At 38.4% G+C, this 21,991-nt stretch overlaps 2 protein-coding genes and 2 long non-coding RNA genes across 4 annotated transcripts; 2 read left to right on the top strand and 2 right to left on the bottom strand.

Moving 5' to 3' along the window:
- The first annotated feature begins 929 nt into the window (after positions 1-929).
- Positions 930-3,718, top strand: LOC125214122 (fasciclin-like arabinogalactan protein 15). The gene is made up of 3 exons (XM_048115017.1): positions 930-2,342; positions 3,192-3,312; positions 3,386-3,718. The coding sequence occupies exons 1-2, from the start codon at positions 1,067-1,069 to the stop codon at positions 3,263-3,265; spliced, it is 1,350 nt and encodes a 449-aa protein (XP_047970974.1). The 5' UTR covers positions 930-1,066; the 3' UTR covers positions 3,266-3,312; positions 3,386-3,718.
- Positions 3,719-8,280: 4,562 nt separating this feature from the next.
- On the bottom strand, positions 8,281-11,545 carry LOC125214443 (calcium-dependent protein kinase 26-like). Its single transcript, XM_048115475.1, has 7 exons — positions 10,322-11,545; positions 9,681-9,824; positions 9,456-9,608; positions 9,258-9,373; positions 9,000-9,167; positions 8,706-8,930; positions 8,281-8,615 (listed from the first exon to the last, which is right to left on the bottom strand). Exons 1-7 carry the CDS (start codon positions 11,145-11,147, stop codon positions 8,490-8,492), a joined length of 1,758 nt encoding a protein of 585 aa, XP_047971432.1. The 5' UTR covers positions 11,148-11,545; the 3' UTR covers positions 8,281-8,489.
- A 3,764-nt stretch (positions 11,546-15,309) lies between these two features.
- Positions 15,310-16,528, bottom strand: LOC125214445. Its single transcript, XR_007175116.1, has 2 exons — positions 16,259-16,528; positions 15,310-15,861 (listed from the first exon to the last, which is right to left on the bottom strand). It is a non-coding gene; the product is annotated as an uncharacterized LOC125214445 (long non-coding RNA).
- On the top strand, positions 15,828-16,687 carry LOC125214446. The gene is made up of 2 exons (XR_007175117.1): positions 15,828-16,012; positions 16,192-16,687. It is a non-coding gene; the product is annotated as an uncharacterized LOC125214446 (long non-coding RNA).
- Positions 16,688-21,991: the final 5,304 nt, after the last annotated feature.

Genomic DNA, 21,991 nt, shown 5'->3' on the forward strand with positions numbered 1-21,991 from the left:
AAAATCCTGAATTTTGTCAAATTCTAGTTCATCCCATAATTTTAAAAATCATCAATAAAAATTGTATGAACTTTAACAATTTTCTCACTTTTCGTACAAAACTAATTTGAGTAAAATTGCGTCTTATTACATCTGAAAAATTCTGAGGACCAAACTACTCGTAAATTTTATTTCAATGCGCTTAACAGTTAATTCAACCATTTTATTAATTGAAGACATTCATGTCAAATCAATTTACCCTATTTCCTATCCAAAATTTTCAACCATTACCTGCAGTCTGCAATGGTATGTTCACAAATATCCTATTTCATCCGTTCTCATAAAATAATTTTCCTTTACCAACTTACTAGCTCCGTCCTGATTAAGAGTCACACTTTGACCAGGTACGCATTTTAATAAAAATGTAAAGAAAAGTTGGTTGAAAAAGTTAATGGAATGAATGACCTATTTTTTTATATTGATTTTATAATAAAATATGAGTGAATTGAGTTAGTGGAATGTGAGACCTACTTACATACTATATGATAAAAATAAAGTGTGACTCTTAATTGGGGACTGACCGAAATGAAAAAGTGTGACTCCTAATTGGAGTAATTCATTTTATAAAATTGGTCCACTTTTTATTTTTAAATTTTTTTCATTATACATCACTATTAATGAGATGGATAGATATCACTATCCATTAATTTTATTTTCTTTTTTATATTTGATCAATTTTACAGTAACACTTTCACCACAAAAATCCTATTTTTGTAGACTGAGGAAGCATTACACTTATTCATACGCACATGTTTGTTGGCGCCATCAATAATTGTTACATGCATTAACAATTTTAATTAAATGTACAAAATATTTAATTTGCAAAAGAAAGAAAACAATAAAAAGGTAAAAAAAAAGAAAAAGCATATGATATAACCAAACAAACCTCATCCCCGCAAACCAACTCCACATATTTTCTCTCACTATATTCTTCCACAGTAGAGAGAGAAATCAACACACACCTATTTAACTTATACTTGCAGCATTATTTTCCTAGAGAGAGAAACCCCCAAATTCATCAATCGCCATGGATTTTCAGATCTGTGGCCTCTCCCTCGCCTTCCTCGCCCTCCTCTCCATCACCGCCTCCGCATTGCCGGCCGGCCAGATCAATTCCAATTCAGTCCTCGTAGCTCTCCTCGATTCCCACTACACCGAGCTCTCTGAGCTCGTCGAGAAGGCTCTCCTCCTGCAAACGCTCGAAGACGCCGTCACCAACCACAACATCTCCATCTTCGCCCCAAGGAACGAGGCATTGGAGCGAGATTTGGATCCCGAATTCAAGCGCTTCCTGCTCGAGCCGCGGAATCTCAAATCGCTCCAAAACCTGCTCCTCTTCCACATGATTCCCACCCGCATTCAGTCCAATCACTGGCCGGTGGGCCCCAGGAAGAAGCCCGTGCTCCACTCCAGCCTCTGCCGCGACGCCGCCGCCGAATTGATCCCCCTCCACGAGAAAAACGGCCAGAAAATCGTCGGCACGGCTAGGGTTATCAAATCCGACGACATCGTCCGCCCCGACGGAGTAATCCACGGCATTGAGAGGCTCCTCATCCCCAAATCCGTCGAGCGCGAGTTCAATTCGCGCCGCAGCCTCCGCGAGACCTCCGCCGTGATCCCGGAGGGGGCGCCGGAGGTCGATCCGCGCACTCACCGCCTGAAAAAAGCGGCGCCGCCCGTCCCCGCCGGCGCCCCGCCGGTCTTATCCGTGTACGACGCCCTCGCCCCGGGCCCCTCCCTCGCTCCGGCCCCCGCCCCCGGGCCGGGTGGCCCGCACCACCACTTCGACGGCGAGAGCCAGGTGAAGGACTTCATCCAGACGCTCCTGCATTACGGCGGCTACAACGAGATGGCGGATATTCTGGTAAATCTGACTTCTCTCGCCACCGAGATGGGGCGCCTGGTCTCCGAGGGCTACGTGCTGACGGTTCTAGCCCCAAACGACGAGGCCATGGCCAAACTCACCACCGACCAGCTCAGCGAGCCCGGAGCGCCGGAGCAGATCATGTACTACCATCTGATTCCAGAATACCAGACGGAGGAGAGCATGTACAACTCCGTGAGGAGGTTCGGGAAGGTGAAATACGACACGCTGAGACTGCCGCATAAGGTCGTGGCGGAGGAGGCCGACGGCTCGGTCAAATTCGGCCACGGCGAGACCTCCGCTTACCTCTTCGACCCCGACATTTACACCGACGGCAGAATCTCCGTTCAAGGAATCGACGGCGTCCTCTTCCCGGCCGAGGACACCGCCGCCCCCAAATCTGCTCCGCTCGCCAAGGTCGTTTCCAAGCCGAGAAGAGGTATGTCCATTTATTAACCCTAATTTGCAAATTGTTGATTGAATTTGATGTTGCAAATTGGGGGTTTTGGTTTGTCAAGGATTGATCGGTGAAATTAGAGAGTAATTGCTTAGTTATCTGGCAAACGTGGCCGTAATTTGTGTTTCCGGTGGGAAATTCCGCCGAATTTCAGTTGCTGAAATATTACGCACATTAATCATAATTTATTATTAAGTCACTAATTAAACATTTTAATTCAAGTCACATTAGTGCTTCTCCATTAATTAATCGAGTTTTAGCCCTAATAAATACGCATATTTTAGTAAACTGTAATTATGAGTAACAATGATTTTAATTATTTAAGAAGCTTGTAACGAAATTTGTCGGTGCGAAATTGGGGTGGGAAGAATCAGGTGGTGGCGGGAACACGGTGGAGTCTCATGAGTGGACAGTGATGTGGGGTTGGTGAGTGGCGTCGCGTTGCGTGTGCAGCGTAAGTAGGATGGGGTAGCGCGCAGTGGATCATAGCAAGAATGATTCCAGAATCCAGGCTAGTCCAGCTGTTGTTTTCCATAATAAATTATTCATTTATTTGACTCTAACAAAAGCGACCAGCCTGTAATTTGCTAAATTAGAAATATTGATTAAATACCCTACTTTTTTAGGAAAAAAACACTGTATTTTGTGTGGTTTATGATAAGTCTTCTTTAAAAATAGTGAGAACCTTGGACTCTACTATAGAAACACAAATAAATATAATTCATATGATGAAGTCCACTGCTAAATTAGCTGGAATGGCAATATTGTTAAAAGAAAATAATTGGAGACATGTGGCTTGATTTCTTATAATTTTCGAATAATAATTTGCAGGGAAGCTGCTTGAATTGGGATGCAGAATGCTTGGGGCTGTTGGGCAAAATCATCACTTCTCCACCTGTCATTAAATTTTCAAAAAATATATGAAAAAAAGTAAATGATAGCTGCAGAAAAGGTGAGACTCCCCATATTTTCATCATAAATTTTATGTTTGAGTTACTAACATAATTGTTCATTTTAATTGACAGATTTTTAGGATGGTGAATGTCTGTGCATGAGCAGAAGATAAAGGGTGAACCCCACAAGAGAGCTTTTTTCTTTCTTTTTTATTTTGGTTTTGTTATTTTGGTATAAATACTGTAATTACATACCCATTTTTTTATTTGTATTTAAGTAAGTTTGGTCCGCCGACAGCCAGTGTATGCACAAATATATAGTCTTTTTTTATTTTTGTTTCTCTTTATAAAGAGGGTTTGCCTCTGTTTTAAGAATGTCAAGAAAATCTTGTGATGAGAACTACTTTTTCCTCTATTTTTACTTCTAATAATGGACATTATTTGTTGTCCTTGTGTGGATGGAAAGAACCTTCTTTTTTATAACTCACTTTATTTATAGGACAAGCAATTTCAGTGGACATGTCATATGCTTTCTTTCTTGGTACATTCTTAATCTCCAAGGTTTCCATTAATTACAGCTTGCAATAGCATCACATTTTGTTGTCCTAGCATTTGAGTTGGCTTGATTTAAGGACAAATTGTCTATAAAGTCATTAACTTTAAAAATAGTTTGGTTTTTTTTGAACTTTAAATGTTGCATGAAAAGTCATGAACTTTACCCGACTGTGTAAATTTCTCATCTCTAACCCAACTCGATAGATTTTCGACACAAACTTATCCTACATGCCACGCCGAAGGCGTGACTCGGCAAATGACAAATTTAGGGTTCAATTCGAATTGTGGAATTAATGCTACTTTTATGCTAAATTCGATTTGTGGAATTCGATTTGTATGTGTTCATTTGTGTTACTTGTATGTTTGTGATAAGTCTGAGGTTAGAGATTGTAAAGATAGAAGTTCATGCAACATTTAACATTCGCGGGAAACTAAATTGTCTTGAAAGTTCATAATTTTACCGGCAATTTGCCCTTAATTTAACTACATACCTACAGTCATTCATCTAGCTAGAACATGCATCCATAGTGAATCTTCAAGACCCAAAGATGAAAATTAGTTCTGTGTTCTTATGTTTTACTCCATGCGTTAGCATTTGAACTTCATATGTATATATATACATGGGTCTGATTTTACAATAGAACATGACCTCCCAACTCTCCCAAATCCCTAATTTTGTATATTTCCTAATATCACGATCCAATCTGAATCACTACAAGCTCTTACTACTTCTAATATTTTTACTACATTCCATCTACTCAAATTCTACTTCACCTATACTCTATAAGTACATAAATGAAAAAAAGTTAAAAAGTGTGGATGAATGGGTATATTTCAAGTAAGGCACAAGGTGGCATGTGGAATGTAAGTTACGGTAGAACCTTCGCAAGAATCAATAGTGGTTGTTACATGGATTAAAAATAATAAATTAATTAACACAATGTCTCATGTCTGAAAATAATAAATTAATTAATAATGTCTCATGTCTGAAAAGGACAGCTTATTAAGTGGTAGATGCTAATATGGTTTTCACAAAAAATTAAGATGCTGCGTCTAATATAAGAGATGGATGGAGACATCATATCTAACTTATAGTATTACTATAATTATCAATTATTGGTTGCATGTCTCCACAATAGTTCTTTCAAACAACCCTCTTTGTCTTTACTTACAACTTAATTATTTACTTCATAGCAAATTCAACTACTTATCTTTAAATAGTTCATCTTTCCAAATTAATTTTCCAAAAATTAAAACTTTACTTTCATGAGTATGGAGTGTAATTTCATTATCAGAATAAAACTTTCACTATAATTCTCTTCTTATTTTTAGTCTTCGTATTAAATCATCGGTCATTTCAACGTGTACTCCAACCATAAATATTTATTTTTATTATTTTATATCCCATAAATATTTATTTTCATTTATATCTAAAATAAATATAAATATAACTCAAATTAAAATGATTTAAGGCATCCGCAATGGGGCGGACGATATCGTCCGTCGCATCGTCCGCCACTACAGCATCGCGGACGATGGGTCTGCGGACGATGCGCGGAGGATACCCATCGTCCGTCGCATCGTCCGCCACTGTGGACGACGGGGACGATGGGTAACGGACGATGCGACGCGTTTCCATTCTTTTTTTTACTTTTATTAAATTTTCAAAACCTATATATTCCTTTTCACTTCATTTTTCACTCATTTCACTCTCAAATTCACACTTCACACTACATTTTCAACATTTCAAGCAAAATGGATTCCGGAGATTATCCGAATAGTCCGATGTTCGGTGGTGCACGATGGCCGGGTACAGAACCCGACGAATACCGGCCATTCGACACCAACGCCGAGTACGATCCCGACTTCAGCACCGACTCGTACGGCCTGTCCGACATGGAGCCTTCTCCCCACCGCCCCTCCGCCGCCGCCGCGTTCTGGGTCCGCCACCAAGAAGAAGCGGACCAAGGCACGAGCCCAGAAGTTGCCTACAACGGAGGTGTGTGAAGAGTTCGCCCCGGGAAGGACGAACTACTCCGACCCCGAATCCATCGTCTTGACGAGATGTTGGATTGATGTTTCGGAGGATCCGGTGTACGCCAACAACCAGAAGGTGACTGCGTATTGGGAGCGCATCGCCGAGAAATACAACGCGGCCAAGCCGGCGTACGTGTACAAGCGCCACAGGGAGTAGCTCCGCAAGCACTGGGATCAAATAAAGAAGCAGGTAAATTTGTTCGCGGGGGAGTACGAGAAGTGCGAGAGGGAGCAGAGCAGTGGCGAGAGTCTCGCGGATGTGCGGGACAAAGCGATGCGGTCGTACATTTCATTGTACGACGATTTCAAGCACTACCAGTCCTGGGAGCTCTTGAGGGACAAACAGAAGTTCGTTGGTGGTGTGATTTCCCAATCGACGGCGGCGAGGAGGAGGGCGTTGAAGCGCACCTTCGCTGATTATACAAGTAGCGATAGCGGCGCGTCTCCAATGGACCTCAACAGTCCGGTGTTCGAGGATGAGAGTTCCGGCACACCGATGTCCTCCCGGCGTCCCCCTGGCGTCAAGGCTGCCAAGGGCAAGGGCAAGGCCACATCCTCCTCCGCCGCGCCGCCTGACCAGGCCCCGTCGCCGACCCCGAGTTCGACGCCGTCCGTGACTTCGACTGCGGCCCATGCCTACGCGGATTTGGCGGCCTCCTCCGACTACAGGACGTTGTTGGACGCGCACACCGCCCTCATGTAGGCGACCAACCCGGCTCAAATCGTAGGCATCCAACGGATGATCGATGGCCTCAGCCGCAAGTTGGGACTACTCTAGACTAGCCTCCTTTTTTTGTATTTAGTGCTTTTTTTTTATTTCTAAGTTTGTAACTTTTTTTTAATCAAGTAAATTTAGAATTTCCCTTTAATTGTGTTGTTTTTATTTGTTTATTTTTATTTACATTTGCAAACATCAAAATTTAAATACAAAATAGAAGTAAAATGCTTAGGGCGTCGCTTAGGGTGGGGTATAGTCCGCCTCACTGCAGATGGAAGGGGCGAAGGATAAAATGTTAATGTGGCGGTGCATAGGGCGGGGCTTAGGGCGTCGCATAGGGCGCCCCATTGTGGAGGCCGTTAAGGAAAAGTAATTAACTGGCTGCGGACACCCAAATTAGTTTAGGGTGAAATTAATTATGACTTAACCATGTGATAAACTAATTAATCACGTATTTTTACATGGCGTGGTTATTAGTTTATGGAATGATTAGTTGGTGGGGTTGAATGTGACTTTGCAATGTCAACACTCAACTCAATTCACTTTATTCTTTGTTTGAGCATTTGGTAAATAATAATTCTCCAAGTTTAATTTACTCTTAAATTAATATCTTCTTCCATTTCACGTGCACAACCTTTCTCTAATTATTAGTGGGATTATTATATTGTGATCTTATAGTGCATATATATACATTGTGAATCTGCATTATATATATGTGCTCGATATGTAATGTTAGATAAAAATAATAGAAAAAAATATTTTTAGATCTCAATCGAAAAAGGAACTCGTAAATGTCAGCTGTTTCCATTAATGCGAAATGAGTCGGTAGAAGATATTTTTAAAAAAAATTCCAACATCTTAAATAAGATGTTGATTGTGGGGTTTTTGGTTGGTCGAGACAAATAAAAACATGGTACTTTTATTGTAGTATTGATATATGAATCATGTAAAGTAGTAGTGATATTGCAGTACTCACACCTACTATAGATATGAGTCTCATTTCTTTATGGCACAGATTTAAAGAAATATTATGAAAAATAGGCACAGATTTTAAGAAATATTATGAAAAATAGATGGAAAAAAATTAACTAAATATGAGTCTCACTTGTATACATTAGTTTTAAATGATATGTGTGAAATGAGTTAATGGAATGCGAGATATGAACCGGGACTCATATTCGCAGATGGACCAAAATAGAAAAACGAAACTCCTTTTCACATTTGAAGGGAGTATTAATTAATTTAAATACAAAAGGAGTTGTTCATATAAAAACATCAGTCTATAAAGAAAAAAGTACTTATAATTGACTTTCATAATTTCACTCTCATATTCCATGACATTTCAATCACAGAAACATAATTTTATTCATACCATCATTTTAATAATAAACTTATTCATTAATACTTAAATACCCTACTCTAACCCGGACATTTGTGTGTATCGGGTACTCGATACCCGCTACCCGATATCCGAATGAACAAACCGCCCAAAATCTAAATGTCAATTAAAAAAATTGTATACTCTCTCTTTTAATGGGCCAAAGCCCAAATCTTCCATTTTAGCAACTTCAATGGGCCTTACAGGTATGCAATGCAAATATAAGACATAGGGAAAAAGGGCTAAAAAAGAATTGGGCTGCAGTTTGCAAAAAACTACAACTTAGAAAATCATTATGCTCTATTCATTGACTGTTATATTCATATTTCACTTAATTTATAGCCAATTTGAGCTAAAAATCAGTTCTTGCTTGAATTTGAGTTAGACATCACATGACTAAAGCAAAGCATCTGAGAGCTGTGGTTATACACCAAACTGTAGTTTCCTTGAAATAATTCTATATGCACATAAATCTTCACATTATACAAATATCATAATAATTTGACAAAGGGAATCACAACCATTACTCTTTTTTCTCGTGTGTAATGTCAAGAACCTTTGACAGCAGCCTCTCTGAACTTGATGTTAAAGTTACTTAGATTCCTCTTGCTCCCATAATCTGCATTCCCTTTCTGCATCATCGCCACAAACTCGTTGTAATCTATTCGACCGTCCTGCAACAAAGAACACGAAAAAAAAAATCAAGCCATGTCATGTGCTTTCCATGACTAAAAAATGATGAAAAGCAACAAGAATTTCATTACATTGTTCTGATCAACTTCGCGGATGATGTCTTCCAAATGAGAATCTTGCAATCCAAAGTCTTGGCACGCCTTCTGCAGCTCGTCATGTGTGATGAAGCCGCTGCCATCCTTGTCGAAGTAGGAGAAGGCCGTGAAGAGATGGTCCTCTCTCTCGATCTTGTTCAGATGCAGCGTTGCTGCTATGAACTCCCCGTAGTCTATGCTCCCACTGTTGTCCACGTCTGCCTGCACGCGTCTAAAATGTCAACTACACGTTTCCTTCGACTAAATGAGTAATACGAATCATTCACTTACAGACTTCATGAGATCATAAATCTCAGATTCATTGAGATCAGCACCAACTCTTTCAAGACCAGCCTGGAGCTCTTCAAATGTGATGTAACCACTATTATCCGTGTCGATCATCTTGAACATTTCTCTCAGCCCTCCTATTTCCTCTTCAGATAGACTCTCTGCAATCACCTACAACCATTTTTTCCCCCATAATTTAGTCGAAAACTTGCCATTTTTGCCAAGATTGATAGATAGTTAAGACTTAAGAGTGCCTTATACCCTTAGAGCCATTTTCTTGAGCTTGTCCATAGCTGAGAACTGCGTTAAACGGCTTAAAACTGCAGAATCGAGAGGCTTATCAGGCGCTACTCCCTCCACCTGCACCCAAGGATGGCCTGCAAGAAAAGACAACGCCTTTAATGTCATCACATTTGAGCCCTCAAACATAAGGCAGGCAACAAAATTTTAAGTACTCACAAAGAATTTGATGAGCTGTGATACGCTTCCTGGGATCACGCAGGAGCATCCTCCTCACGAGATCCTTGGCGCTCTCGGATATGCCAGGCCATGGTTCCGAGGTGAAATCAACGGATCCATTCAAAACCTCTTCGAATATTTCTTGCTCAGTCTCTGCCAAAATGCACAAGCATGGGAAATTTGTTCAAGGCTGAGTAAATAGAAAACCATGGAATAACAACTTACCTCCCCAAAACGGAGGCACGCCACAGAGAAGGATATACGCTATGACACCGGCACTCCAGACATCTACCTCGGGTCCATAGTGCTTGCAAAGCACCTCAGGAGCAACGTAGTAAGGGCTTCCAACCACGTCCGAGAACATATCCCCTGTCGTTGTTTGTCAATCCAAATACTGCTCAGCCTCGTAAACCAAGTAATGGTGAACTATGACAAGCAATCTTCAGCATATAAACAACTTTTGAAAAGTAAAGCAAATAAATCAGAGAGTTTTGTGCAATGAATACAGTATTAGAAGGATATGTTCATCGGTTCCTACAGCGTGGACCATACATATATGCGACGACTTGGGCCTACTCCGATACCATGTTAGAATTGACTCCCTCTTCCCCTCAAAAGGCCTTTATTTATACCAATTTGATGTGGGACAAATAGGGCTTCAACAGAACATCAATAACTTTCTACAATTAAGATCTCAATGTTCTAATCCACCTTTTGCAACTAAAACCATCACATTCTCTTAGACATAATAACTACACATGAACACCAACATTCACTACAACATGTTGTGAAGTTATAAGCCAAGAAATATGATAAAACATGATAGAACAGGAAAACATGATAAAACAGGAGGCATAAGCATTCACCTGGCTTAAAAAACATGGACAGTCCAAAATCGATGGTCTTCAAAGGCGAATCTTCGTCCTCATTCACGAAAAGGAAGTTCTCGGGCTTGAGGTCCCGATGCATCACTCCCAAAGAATGACATGTCTCTATCACACTAACTATAGTCCTAGTAAGCTCGGCGGCCTTCTTCTCCGAGTAATGCCCCCTCTTGAGGATCCTATCAAAGAGCTCACCCCCTCCACACAGCTCCATCACAACATGGACCGCAGTGGCATCCTCGTACGCCCTCTTGATAGAGACGACATTCGAATTCCCCGACAAGTGGTGCAAGATCTCCACCTCCCTCCTCACATCCTCCACATCCTCCCTAGTCAGCAGCTTCCTCTTGGCAATGGACTTGCAAGCATACTCTTTCCCGGTCGCCTTCTCAATGCAGAGGAACGTCGTCCCAAACTGGCCATGCCCGAGTTTTCGCCCAAGCTCAAAGTCCTCCTTGAGCTGCCCTGTCTTGGATCTCAGCACAGAGTCCACCCGAAGGCCGGCGCTCACAGCCCTCTTGAAAACCAGAGGCTTCTTGGGCTTGGGGGGTGATAAAGGTTCTACCTTTGGCTCTGCCTTGGGTGGAGGGGGCAGTGGGGGTGCCTCAAGCTCCATCTTGGGGGGGTGAGGGGGGCTGGTCTGGACAGGGGGAGGGGGAAGAGGGGTTGTTTGTATGGGTATAAAGGTGTCATCTTTATCTTTCTTGTGATGGTAAGAGAGCATGGCTGGCCACTTAGCCCACCATAGTGTGTGTGAGATTGTGGAGAACCAGCAATTCTTTGCATTGATGCTACACTTGTTTCCCATTCTTTTCTTTTTTTTTGGTTATGTACAAAATCACATGCTAATCATATTTGTGAAATCTTGATTACAAAATCAGTGTGTGGAAATGGGAAAAAGTGTTGAAACAGCTTTAAAAGGGGGGAGCTTTGATAACCCCAGAAAAAACCCAAATTATGATTGAAAATTCAAGAACAAATTGGTGAAATAGAAGAATTCAAAATGGCGATTGATGAAATGGGAAGGGTTTTGATTTATATATATCTATGTATCTATCTATATACAAATGTGTGTGTGTGAGTCTCTCTCCCCTTGTGTGAAGAATATTTGGTTTAGGATTGAATCATCTCTTGATTCTCTTCCTGTTTTATTGAAATGCGAGAGAATGGGGAGAGGGGGATGGAGGGGGTGAGGAATGAGGTAGGTTTTTCTGTTGGAAGCTGGGAAAAAAGTGAATTTATTGGGCATATATATATATATATTCAATTAATCAATTTATGTGTTTAAGTCATATTTATGAATTAAATATTCTTATTTATTAATGGGAGTAATAAATATCCCGTTATTAATATTCATTACAATTTCTAAGGATTTCATGTTACGATTTTGGATTCTGTTTTATAAATTTTATAGTTTGGATGATTCTATATATTTTCAATTGATGACATACATATTGAAGATATATTTTTTAGGTCATTTTTGTTCATATAACCACAAAATAAATTAATTATTGAATCCTACAAAATATGCATTAAATGAATAATTATATATATTTTCAATTGATTGCATACATATTGAGTGGATAATAAATTATAGTACTATGATCGTGGTGAGCAACTAAGTATTTGCATGATTAATTATGCATTGCATGTCTTCCAAAAGTTGTGTAAAATACTAGAAATGTGATATTTCCAACTTCTTTTTAGCCGGCGCGGGCCTCCTCGTTGGCTTTTATAAATTTAATTGGAGTTGTTAACACTAACAAACACACATAAAAATAAACATATGATTTAGTAGATTGATTTAACAAAACTTTACTTCTTGGTTGCATTATTGCATATTTTCATACAACTCTCATCTGTCACAATTCACAATTATGCATTTGAGGGAGTAAAATAAGATATAAAAGGGTTATTTGTCCATAAATACACGAACTTTTTAATCTGAATGTTTGTGTTCGTTGAAATTGACCGTGTGGAAACAGATAGTATAGTTGTTTAGAGAAAAATGTGGTACTACTAATTTGTTTGCAAATACACAAACTTTTGAGATTTTCTGAATTTTCTTTGAAGGTAGATTTTTTGCCGAAATCACTTAACGTCCAATACTTTGTTTTAAACTTGGATAGGAGTATCACAAGCACGTGTGTTTCTCGTAAGAGTATAACAAGCACATGTTTCTCAAGAGCGAGACGAGTTCTAAATCGTATTCAAATCTTGTGACAAGACTTCAATGGATGTATTTAATCCATGCATATGTTCCCAAAAATCCCAAGATATGCATTCTTTTCACTAGACAAAACATACTCCCTCCGTCCCACATAATTTTACCCATTTCACTTTTACCATTTTTAGTAGTGGACCCTATATTCCACTAACTCATTCTTACTCACATTTTATTATAAAAATAATACTTTAAAAATAGGAGCCACATCCCACCAACTATTTCAACTCACTTTCCATTACATTTCTTAAAACCCGTGCCGGATCAAAGTGTGTAAAATTATGTGGGACGGAGGGAGTACTAATGTGTTGCCGTAAACATCAAATTTCTAATCTTTTGCCAATACGGAAAGATCAAATTCTCCATTGGGAAGAGCTTCTTCAGGAGGGAAATTCTCTATAGGAATACCACGTGTCTTCGATGGCGGGAACTATTTATCGAATAAGCCCGGGACACCAACTGACCCAAAGAAATCGTTCCTCACCTCAAATCTGAGCTTCATTAGAGAATTTTAGCATAATTGATAAAATTGATATGGCGTTGGGTGCCTTTTCAACAACCGTGAATCCAAATTATCTAAAAACAAACACATAATTTATAAATCAAGTGAAGTATCAAACCAATCGAAATGAGTCCATGATTTTGGAGTTCAAATCTAGCTGATAATACCATGACTCAAGACTAGAACTTTTGCAAATTCACTTATAAATTCTTGGCAAATGATGCTAATCACTAAATTCTTCCAACAAAGTTGAAATGAAAAAACTTATTAACAGTGAGAACTAAACCAAATAGTAAAACTATATGGTCCAAGATTTCTTTGATCATCTAGGTTTTCAATTCCTTGGGACCATGGCCCGGCTCTCTGGTCGGCTCCGTCCCCGGCCAAACCCCTGCTATGCTTTGATTTTTGACAAATTTTCCTTGCTATGACCAGTTCCACACCATCGTTGACTTCATTTTTTTGGGAGAAAAGTTCACTTTTGGTGGACAGGACCATCCGTACCGCGTTGTGATGTGAAGTAGGGATGAAGAACAAGTAAAACAATACTAAGTGGCAAAACAGTTCAAATTTTCACTTATAAAACGGCCAATCTTGGTACTTTCAAAAAGCATAATCATTTATTTGTCAGCTTATTCTCGTACGGAATCTATTACTACAAAGTACAAACAAACATGGTTGTTCCCAATCCCAAGCAAACACCAGATTCCCCTCAACTCAAACTCAACCAACTTCCCAAAGCGTTCCGGCCGTTCGTCACTGATGCGAAGAATGCTCTGCTTAACTACCCCTATTCCAATTAAACATCTTTGAAGTGGCAGTTTTGTAGTAGGATACATAACTTATCTATCTGGATTTATATGTATTCTTCTCATGTTTTATTTATTTATCTCCGAAGTCGATTGAAGTTCGGTTTGTAATACTAATCTTAATGTTTTCTCTTCTCGACTCAACTTTGTATCAGGCGCGCCTGTCTTTTGAATACATTTTGTCTCTTTAAGTTTCTAATAGCGCAGTGCATTTTTTTATGAATGGACTCAAATCCGACACCATTAATTTCAGACATTAATTATCTACCATTAGGCCAACTCACACGCACCGGCATTGCATTTTATATTGGCAAGACTGCCTGCCAATGGATGGAGGGTTCAAATTCTTTTTTAATTACAAATTCTTTTTTAATTACAAATTCAAAATTCTATAAATACAACTATATTTTATGTTTCATTTCATCCATTCTCTCCAACAAAAATTATCCATTCAAAAACATGGATCTGAATGATGAGCTCATCACGACTCCTATTGATATGCTTGCTGAGGCTGTGCGACTAATCCCAAGGGAGATACGAGATACAATTGCTCAATTGACTGTTGTTGCTGCTCTGCGTATTCCACGACACAGAGCGTACAATCACCGAGATCGTGAACTCGGGCTGTTTGATGATTATTTTGTGCGGTAGTTTCACTCGGGCTTGGATCCCCTGTTGTGGAGGAATCACAGCAGCAGGGGATGTTTTCCTCACATTCCAATTTTTAAAATTTAAAATATAACACTTAAAAGAAAAAAATAAAAATTTTAAAAAATTGGGATGTGAAGAACAACATCCCCTGCTGTGATTCACTCTCTGCCTGATGAATTTTCATTGGATGAATTTCCATTTTTTATGTTGGACCATTGAGATTGTAATCTGATATATATAATTATATTTGATAAAATGTACTTATAAATATTAATTAGGGATTAACACAAATTATGTCTCTCATAAGAGGAAATTTAGAGACCAGTTTTTCTTAGGGATGGTAAATCGGGTTGGATCGTTATCGGATCGACTCATTAACGACCCAACCGATAAGGTCTAATCTTACTTGTACAGCCAGTCTTTTGAAATTGATCTGGCGCACTATTTTAATTAATACTCCTAGTTTGCAAAATTAAAATAAATTAATAGTTTGATTGTAAAATCGGAACAAATTAATATTACAGTAATTTATAACCAGATTTTAGAGCTACTATGTAAAACCTTATTGAGTTAGCAAGAGTGTAGAAATTCACAAGCGGGTTATCTAGTTGAAATAAATTGATTACACAGTTAAAATTACAAAAGAAAAGTCAGCAATAGTTGAAGGGTTGCGCCCAAAATTCTCAGTGTGATCGAGGAGGAGTTGGTTGTGAACTAATTCATTGTGAGTATACTAGAATCGCATCGACTTTGATATGCTCAAGAAATTAAGTGCACCATGTGATGGATTTTGGAATCAATTTACTTGTTCTCCTTCATCTTCGGCTACTAACTTATTCTTATGGAGATAATCCATGCATACAAAAAATCGAATGTTCATGATTAGTACTACATACACAATAAACCTTTCATGATCGACGGATATGCTTGGATGATACAGCCAAAGCGCTCAATGTAGTTTCCGCGCGGTCCTTGCCTTGGAGCAACGTTGTCTTTGGATCAGTTGGGTACATTCATCCTCATAGTCTGTAGGGCTGTCATTAACCACACCACCGTGATTCCGTGAATCCAAAATTCCTATAGACAAGCGCAGTTTTTTGGCAGACACGTGGCATACTTTGGGCGGGAAAAATATAGTATTTTTTTACACATTACGTATTAACTGATGGTTGCAAAACAGATTTACAAATACACCATTAAATACTTTTGCTGAAATCTTGGAAAGTGTGAAAAGCGTATTCATCCATGTGCACCTCCAGGCTCCAACTTGATCGATGTGAAATGAAAGGCAGAAAGGTCCAAATCAGTCTTGATGCAGATCTTTGCAAAGGGCTGCCTATGAATCAAGTGAAATTGAAATAAAATGTTGGTTAATAGAATAAACTGAGAGAGCTGAGACGTATTTCAACCATCTATAAATACACATTCTCACATCAAAGTATGAACTGAGAGAGCTGAGATGTATGGGAGCTAGAAGAAGAAAATAGGTAATATTAAAACTTTTTACATATATTCCTATTTCTCATTTTTGCCAAAATTCAATGTTGGTGGAGGGAGTGAATTGGGCGGTTTGTGCAAAGTCGAAGCATGATTTGTCTTCAAATTTCAATATCTGGAAAAATCTTATAATTCTAATTTGTATAATTATATATGGCCAAACTTGCAGATTCACTTAAGAAATCCAACAAAGAGGAGACAAAGTATGAAGAGGAGGAGGAAGAAGAAAAATTAACCTGATGATGTACGGCGGAAATGGCGGTGAGTCCACTCCGACTGCTTTTTTCCTAATTCTTTTTCTTCATTCGCTATTTTTAATGGAGTCTTCATTCGACATGATCAGTTAATAAGGACATAAACCAAGCCGAAGATGGAGGCTGCGGTTGATTTGAGGAGAAAGCAGGGAGAGGCGGTGGTAGATTCTTAGACATTTCTATTTTAACCCTAGGTAGTGAAAATATTATATTGGGCTTTGTAATTACTACTCCATTTGATTTTGTTGTTGGTTTGAGCCGCTCTCATTTTTAATGGAGCCCATAAATTTGGTTGACCAACTCTCAGTTTGTGATTAATTTATTTAAGTAATTACACTATTGGAATTGATTGTGAATGTGTATATGAATATTTGATTGGTTAAGATTAATATATAAGTTACATAACTTTTATTTGGTTTTGTTAAAAGCATAATATTATAATTCGAATGAAATAGTAGTTTGTCATTATTTTAATAATATATGTGGACATTTTATTAAGAGTTGAGATAGATTATTGCAATAGTAATTTATGTTTTCTGCATATAATACGACATATACATATATTGCCACTCAACGCAATTAAATTTATATCATGCTTTATTTTAATTTCAAAGAATATTTCTAGAAAAGAGAAAGGATTCTGGAGAAAAAACAGATGGAATTGTTGCCAATTGCGATTCCTCTAATTTTTTTTTAATTACATTGTCTAAGTTTACAATAAGCATGTCCCATCAATATCAATTAAGCCGTAACAGCATTTCATAGCTTTTGACATTTTTGATAGTATTACTATTTCTTTTACATAAAATTTTATTGAAAATTATGCATAACATATTGTAAAAAATTGTATGCCAACTACAAGCAAGGGTTTTGGTATTTTTTTAAAAAAAAATTAATTTTACTTAGCAAAATTAAAGTTACATAACAAGATACATTGTTTAGCATGTATTATAGAAATATAATGTCAGATGCATAATAACATAGATGATCAATGAATAAATCAATGTACCAAATGACATAGTCTCATTGGTTGATAAATATATTTTTTAAAATTTATACTCCCTCTGTTCCACTACAAGTGATGGATTTCTTTTGGATACGTAATTTAAGAAAATGATATGTATTGAGTTAAAATGGAGAGAGAAAAGTATGAGAGAGGAAAAAGTAAGAGATGGTTAGAGTTTTGTTTTTAGCCAACGAAGGAAATTGATCACTTGTGATGGGACAACTCAAAATGGAAAATTAAAATAAATACTAATCATTTACTATTATACTAAACAAGTGGGACAACTCAACTAATCATTTTGCTACATGTAATAGTAATTTATGTATCTTGGTATTATTTTATCTTGCAAATCGAACACCACCACACTGAGTACTCATTGCGTGTGATTAGTATTCTCCACTGCCAACATGAATAAAAAAGTGAGCTATGGGCCTAATAACTAGCTTTCTGACACAAGATAATTAGCTTTATGCCACAAATTAAATTGCCCCAATAGTTAAAACGTTGGGTTCTATATTGCTCTAATTATTAACCAAATGGTAAACATATTTATTCTATGGTATAATGAATAAGCATTTGAGTAATAAGAGCATCTGACCTTCTGTCATTGCATGATATGGGGATCGATCTCGGGGAAGATGATACTCCCGTTCCAGCGAGGCGGGCCGCGCCGAAGAAGAAGACGAGGGGGAAGGGGAAGGGCAAGGCGGTCGGCGAGTCATCGCAGCCCGCTGCCCCTGGCCGGAGGAAGTGGACGGAGGATGAGTACGCCGGGGTGGCCAAGGGGTGGTTGGAGGTGTGCGACGATCCACTGGTTGCGAACAACCAGCGGGTCGTCAACATGTGGGCGAAGATCAGTGCTGCCTATAAGAGGCACCGCCCGCACGGGAAGGACTTCAGCAACGAGGAGGTCCGGAAGGGGTGGGAACGCACCAGTGGCCGCAGTGGGCCGTTTTGCGACTTTGTACGCTAACGCCCTCCGTCGGCCAAAAGTGGGCGACCGAGGACGACGCCCGGAGGATAGCCGCGAGTCAGTTCCCCTTGGAGGGGAAGTATAAGGAGTTCACCTTCTCGGGAGTGCTTCTTGTTGCTGAAGGACTCGGAGAAGTTCCGGGCGGGGTGCGACGCCGGGTGGCCGAAGAAGCAGCCGACTTAACTATAGCGGCGACTACGGCGGCAGCAGCGGCGGATCCCACGACCTCCCCGGATGCTGAGGAGTTTCCATCCCCTCCTTCATTTACCGGTCGCCCCCGCCCCGGCTGGACGAAGCGGGCGCAGCTGGCCGCGAGGGGCGGATCCCCCTATCGCCCCGCGAGGTCCAGTCCTCCGCCCTCCCAGCCGCCCCACTCGCGTACACTCTCCATTCGCGTAACCAAACGCGGCTCGGATGTTACAGTCTTCCGAGAGTGGAAGAACGCCACCGACCCCACGGAGAAGAGGATTCTTTTCGAGATGCTCGAGAGCATGCGTGCTGATTTAGAGATCGCGACGAGGAGGCTGGGGGGTTCCGACGTGGGCTCAGATACCACGGGTGGCGGCAGCGGCGGCGGCGACGGCCACGAGGAGGGCGACGGCGACGGCGATGAGGAGTAGAGAGTGGCGGGGCTCGGGTGTTGAAGCCCTTTTTTTTAAAAAAAAAATCATGTACTTTTTTTTTAAAATCTTTGTACTTTTTTTTTTAATGGAATGGATTATTTTTCCCGTATATGTGTCGTAAATTTAATTCCGTATATCGCAATTTTAATTCCGTAAATGTAGTATATTTTGAATTGTTTTTATTGCGGCTGGCCTATGGCTGGCCTAAATCTGACGTGGCAGGTGGTTTTTTTAGTGTTGCTGACGTGGCAGAGGAGAGAATGGCTGGCCTATGGCTGGCCTATTAACCATTGCGGATGCTCTAAAGTAATCTAAATGCCAATTGACTCATTGATTAATACGTATATCAATCAATCAGAGAATATATAATTTGGCGGTATAAAGTTGTACTAATACAGAAGCTCATTGATTTGGATCTGAAATAAAATAAATTTTCAATATCTTACAATTGTTCCAAAACTTGATTTCGATTATTATTTATGTGCAATAACCATTGTATTTTTGTAGTACATACATAACGTGGCTTAGAAAAGAAGCTTAATTAAACCCTATATATATACCAGTAGTAGGGGTGGAAAGGTAAGGTATACCGCATCGATCATACCATACCTCAAAATGCGGTATGCGAAATTCTCATACCTATACCTTACCGCATGTTTCGGTATACCGAATATTCGGTATGGTATATTTCTAATACCGTTACCATATTGTCACTACGGTATACCGCATTTTTACGGTATATCAAATAAGGTACGACATACCATATACCTGTGTTCATTTCTCAAGAAACATATTTCATACCCAAAATATTAAAATTAACTGTTCAACTATTTAAATAAAGTACAAGCCCTAAAACACCCTCACAAACAAATCTTGGTCATAACATTCAAATTAATAAAACATCAACCATCAAATTATTTAGTCATTTAGGGTTTCTAAGAATTTATTTTTTAAATTATTGTTAATTTTTAAGTATTCTTTATAGTAATATATTTGAAACATATAAATACATATAAGATAAATACCTTATTTTTTGATATATATCGTATGTTCGGTATAAATTAATAACGGTATGATAATTTATTTTCGGTATAAACTGAATGTACGAAATTCTATCTATACCTTTACCGTATAGTAGTCTATCGGTAAGGTATCATACCTTACCGCAAATTCGATATTTTTCGGTATAATTTCGGTACGGTAAGTGCGATAATGCGGTATTGCGGTATATTTACCCAGCCCTATATACCAGTATAAATAAATGGTAGAGAATTGACAGTGAACTAATTTTCTATGTCTATCAGTGCTTTCTCTCTGATTATATATATATATAAGCTCAGTTGTTCACGTTCTTAGTTATGAGTCTAATCTTGCTTTCATTATTATTCAGGTTGTTATCTTTTTTTTTTTTTTTTTTTCTGCATATATTTTAGATATAATGCCACATAAATAGATGAACTAATCTTTTAAAACATGTTCATGGTAATTGAAGGAATCTGTAAAACAACGGTAGAGGGTAAAGGGAATCAGTCTAGAGAGACAGAACAAGGAGAACAACAATAAATTCAATAAGCAACATATTTATCATTGATAAGAGCTTGCATATGATATATTGAAATAATAATCAAAATTATTTTTAATAATAAAATAATAGTATCAAATTCAATTACTACAATATTTGCACGTTGAAGGCCATGCAAGTTTGATTTTCATATCTATTTTTAGTTTGCATTATTTTAAAAAATGTACCAAAAATTTATAGGTTATGTAGATGAATTTGATATAATTAGAATATTGCAAATACATGAAATTTTAAAGACGTTCTATATATAAATATATTTCGTGAAATTTTATTCAAATACATGATTTTGTTAATGCATGAAAATATGAAGACCAAAACGGAACAAAATCATAAAAATGGATAGAAATTACATGGGGTGCCGGAGAAACTTACTTAATCGATGAACTATAGCGAATATTTTCGGTGAATTTATAAACATAGTGAAAATGTGCCACATGCAAAATAATTGCAGTGTAGATCTACAAAAAGTGAGGAATGTTTGGAATTTTGTTATAAAAAAATTCATCCATATTCAATACAGTAATTTTTAAGATGTGTTGTGTTCCATCAAATGATAGTGGAATTCTATCGTATGATCATATGAACACAAAATTAATAACCTATAAAAATATAAGGCAAAGTTTAGCTGCCATCTACAGTTATTTTGTAGATCTAAAGCAGAAAAAAATATATATAAAAATGGAACATTAATATTTACGAAAAGAAATTCAAAATAGCTAGACAAATGTAGCCACAAATTTTGTTGTCGATCTATAATTACTTTGTAGATCTTGGACTAAGGACGAATTTCTTAGAAAATAGTACTCCCTCCGTTCCACAAGAATATATACTCTTTCTTCATAAGAATATGCATTTTCCAATTTTGAAAATCATTTTCACTCTAAGGAGATAGAACTTATTCTGCGTTGAGAATACTTTAATTAATTTTTATACTCTACCTCTCTCTTAGTTTTAACTATTTAATTATTTTGAATTTATATTCAACAAATGAAAATTATATGACCCGTGCATAGCACGGGTGATAATACTAGTTATTAATAAATCGCTGCAATTATCAAACCCACTTATGCTTTGATTTTTCCCCTTCTCAGTTTAAATGGCTATTTTGACCGGTTCCACATCCACAGTTGCCTAACATTATATATTTATTTTCCTTATAAATCGTTCACTCCTCCCATCCCACCGCGTGGTAATGTGATAAAGAAGGAACTAGTAAAACATTAAGATAACAAAATTAAAACGCGTTATTAGCCCAAAACCCCAACCTTCATTTCAAAATTCTCATTTATAAAAAGCCACCTCCACACTTAAAAAAAGCAATTCATTTATTCATCACTACATTTAAATATACCATACCAAATCATATTACTACAAGCAAACATGCCTCTTCCCGAGCAAACACTAGATTGTCCCCAACTCAAAGTCAACACACTCCCAGAAGCATGCCGGCGGTTTGTCATTCCCGCCCGCCGCGGAGCCATCGTGCGTGAAATCCTCTCCTCTTTCCTCGGCTGTCTCCATCCCAACTAAG

Source organism: Salvia hispanica, chromosome 3 (genome assembly GCF_023119035.1).
Source record: "Salvia hispanica cultivar TCC Black 2014 chromosome 3, UniMelb_Shisp_WGS_1.0, whole genome shotgun sequence".
NCBI lineage: Eukaryota > Viridiplantae > Streptophyta > Magnoliopsida > Lamiales > Lamiaceae > Salvia > Salvia hispanica.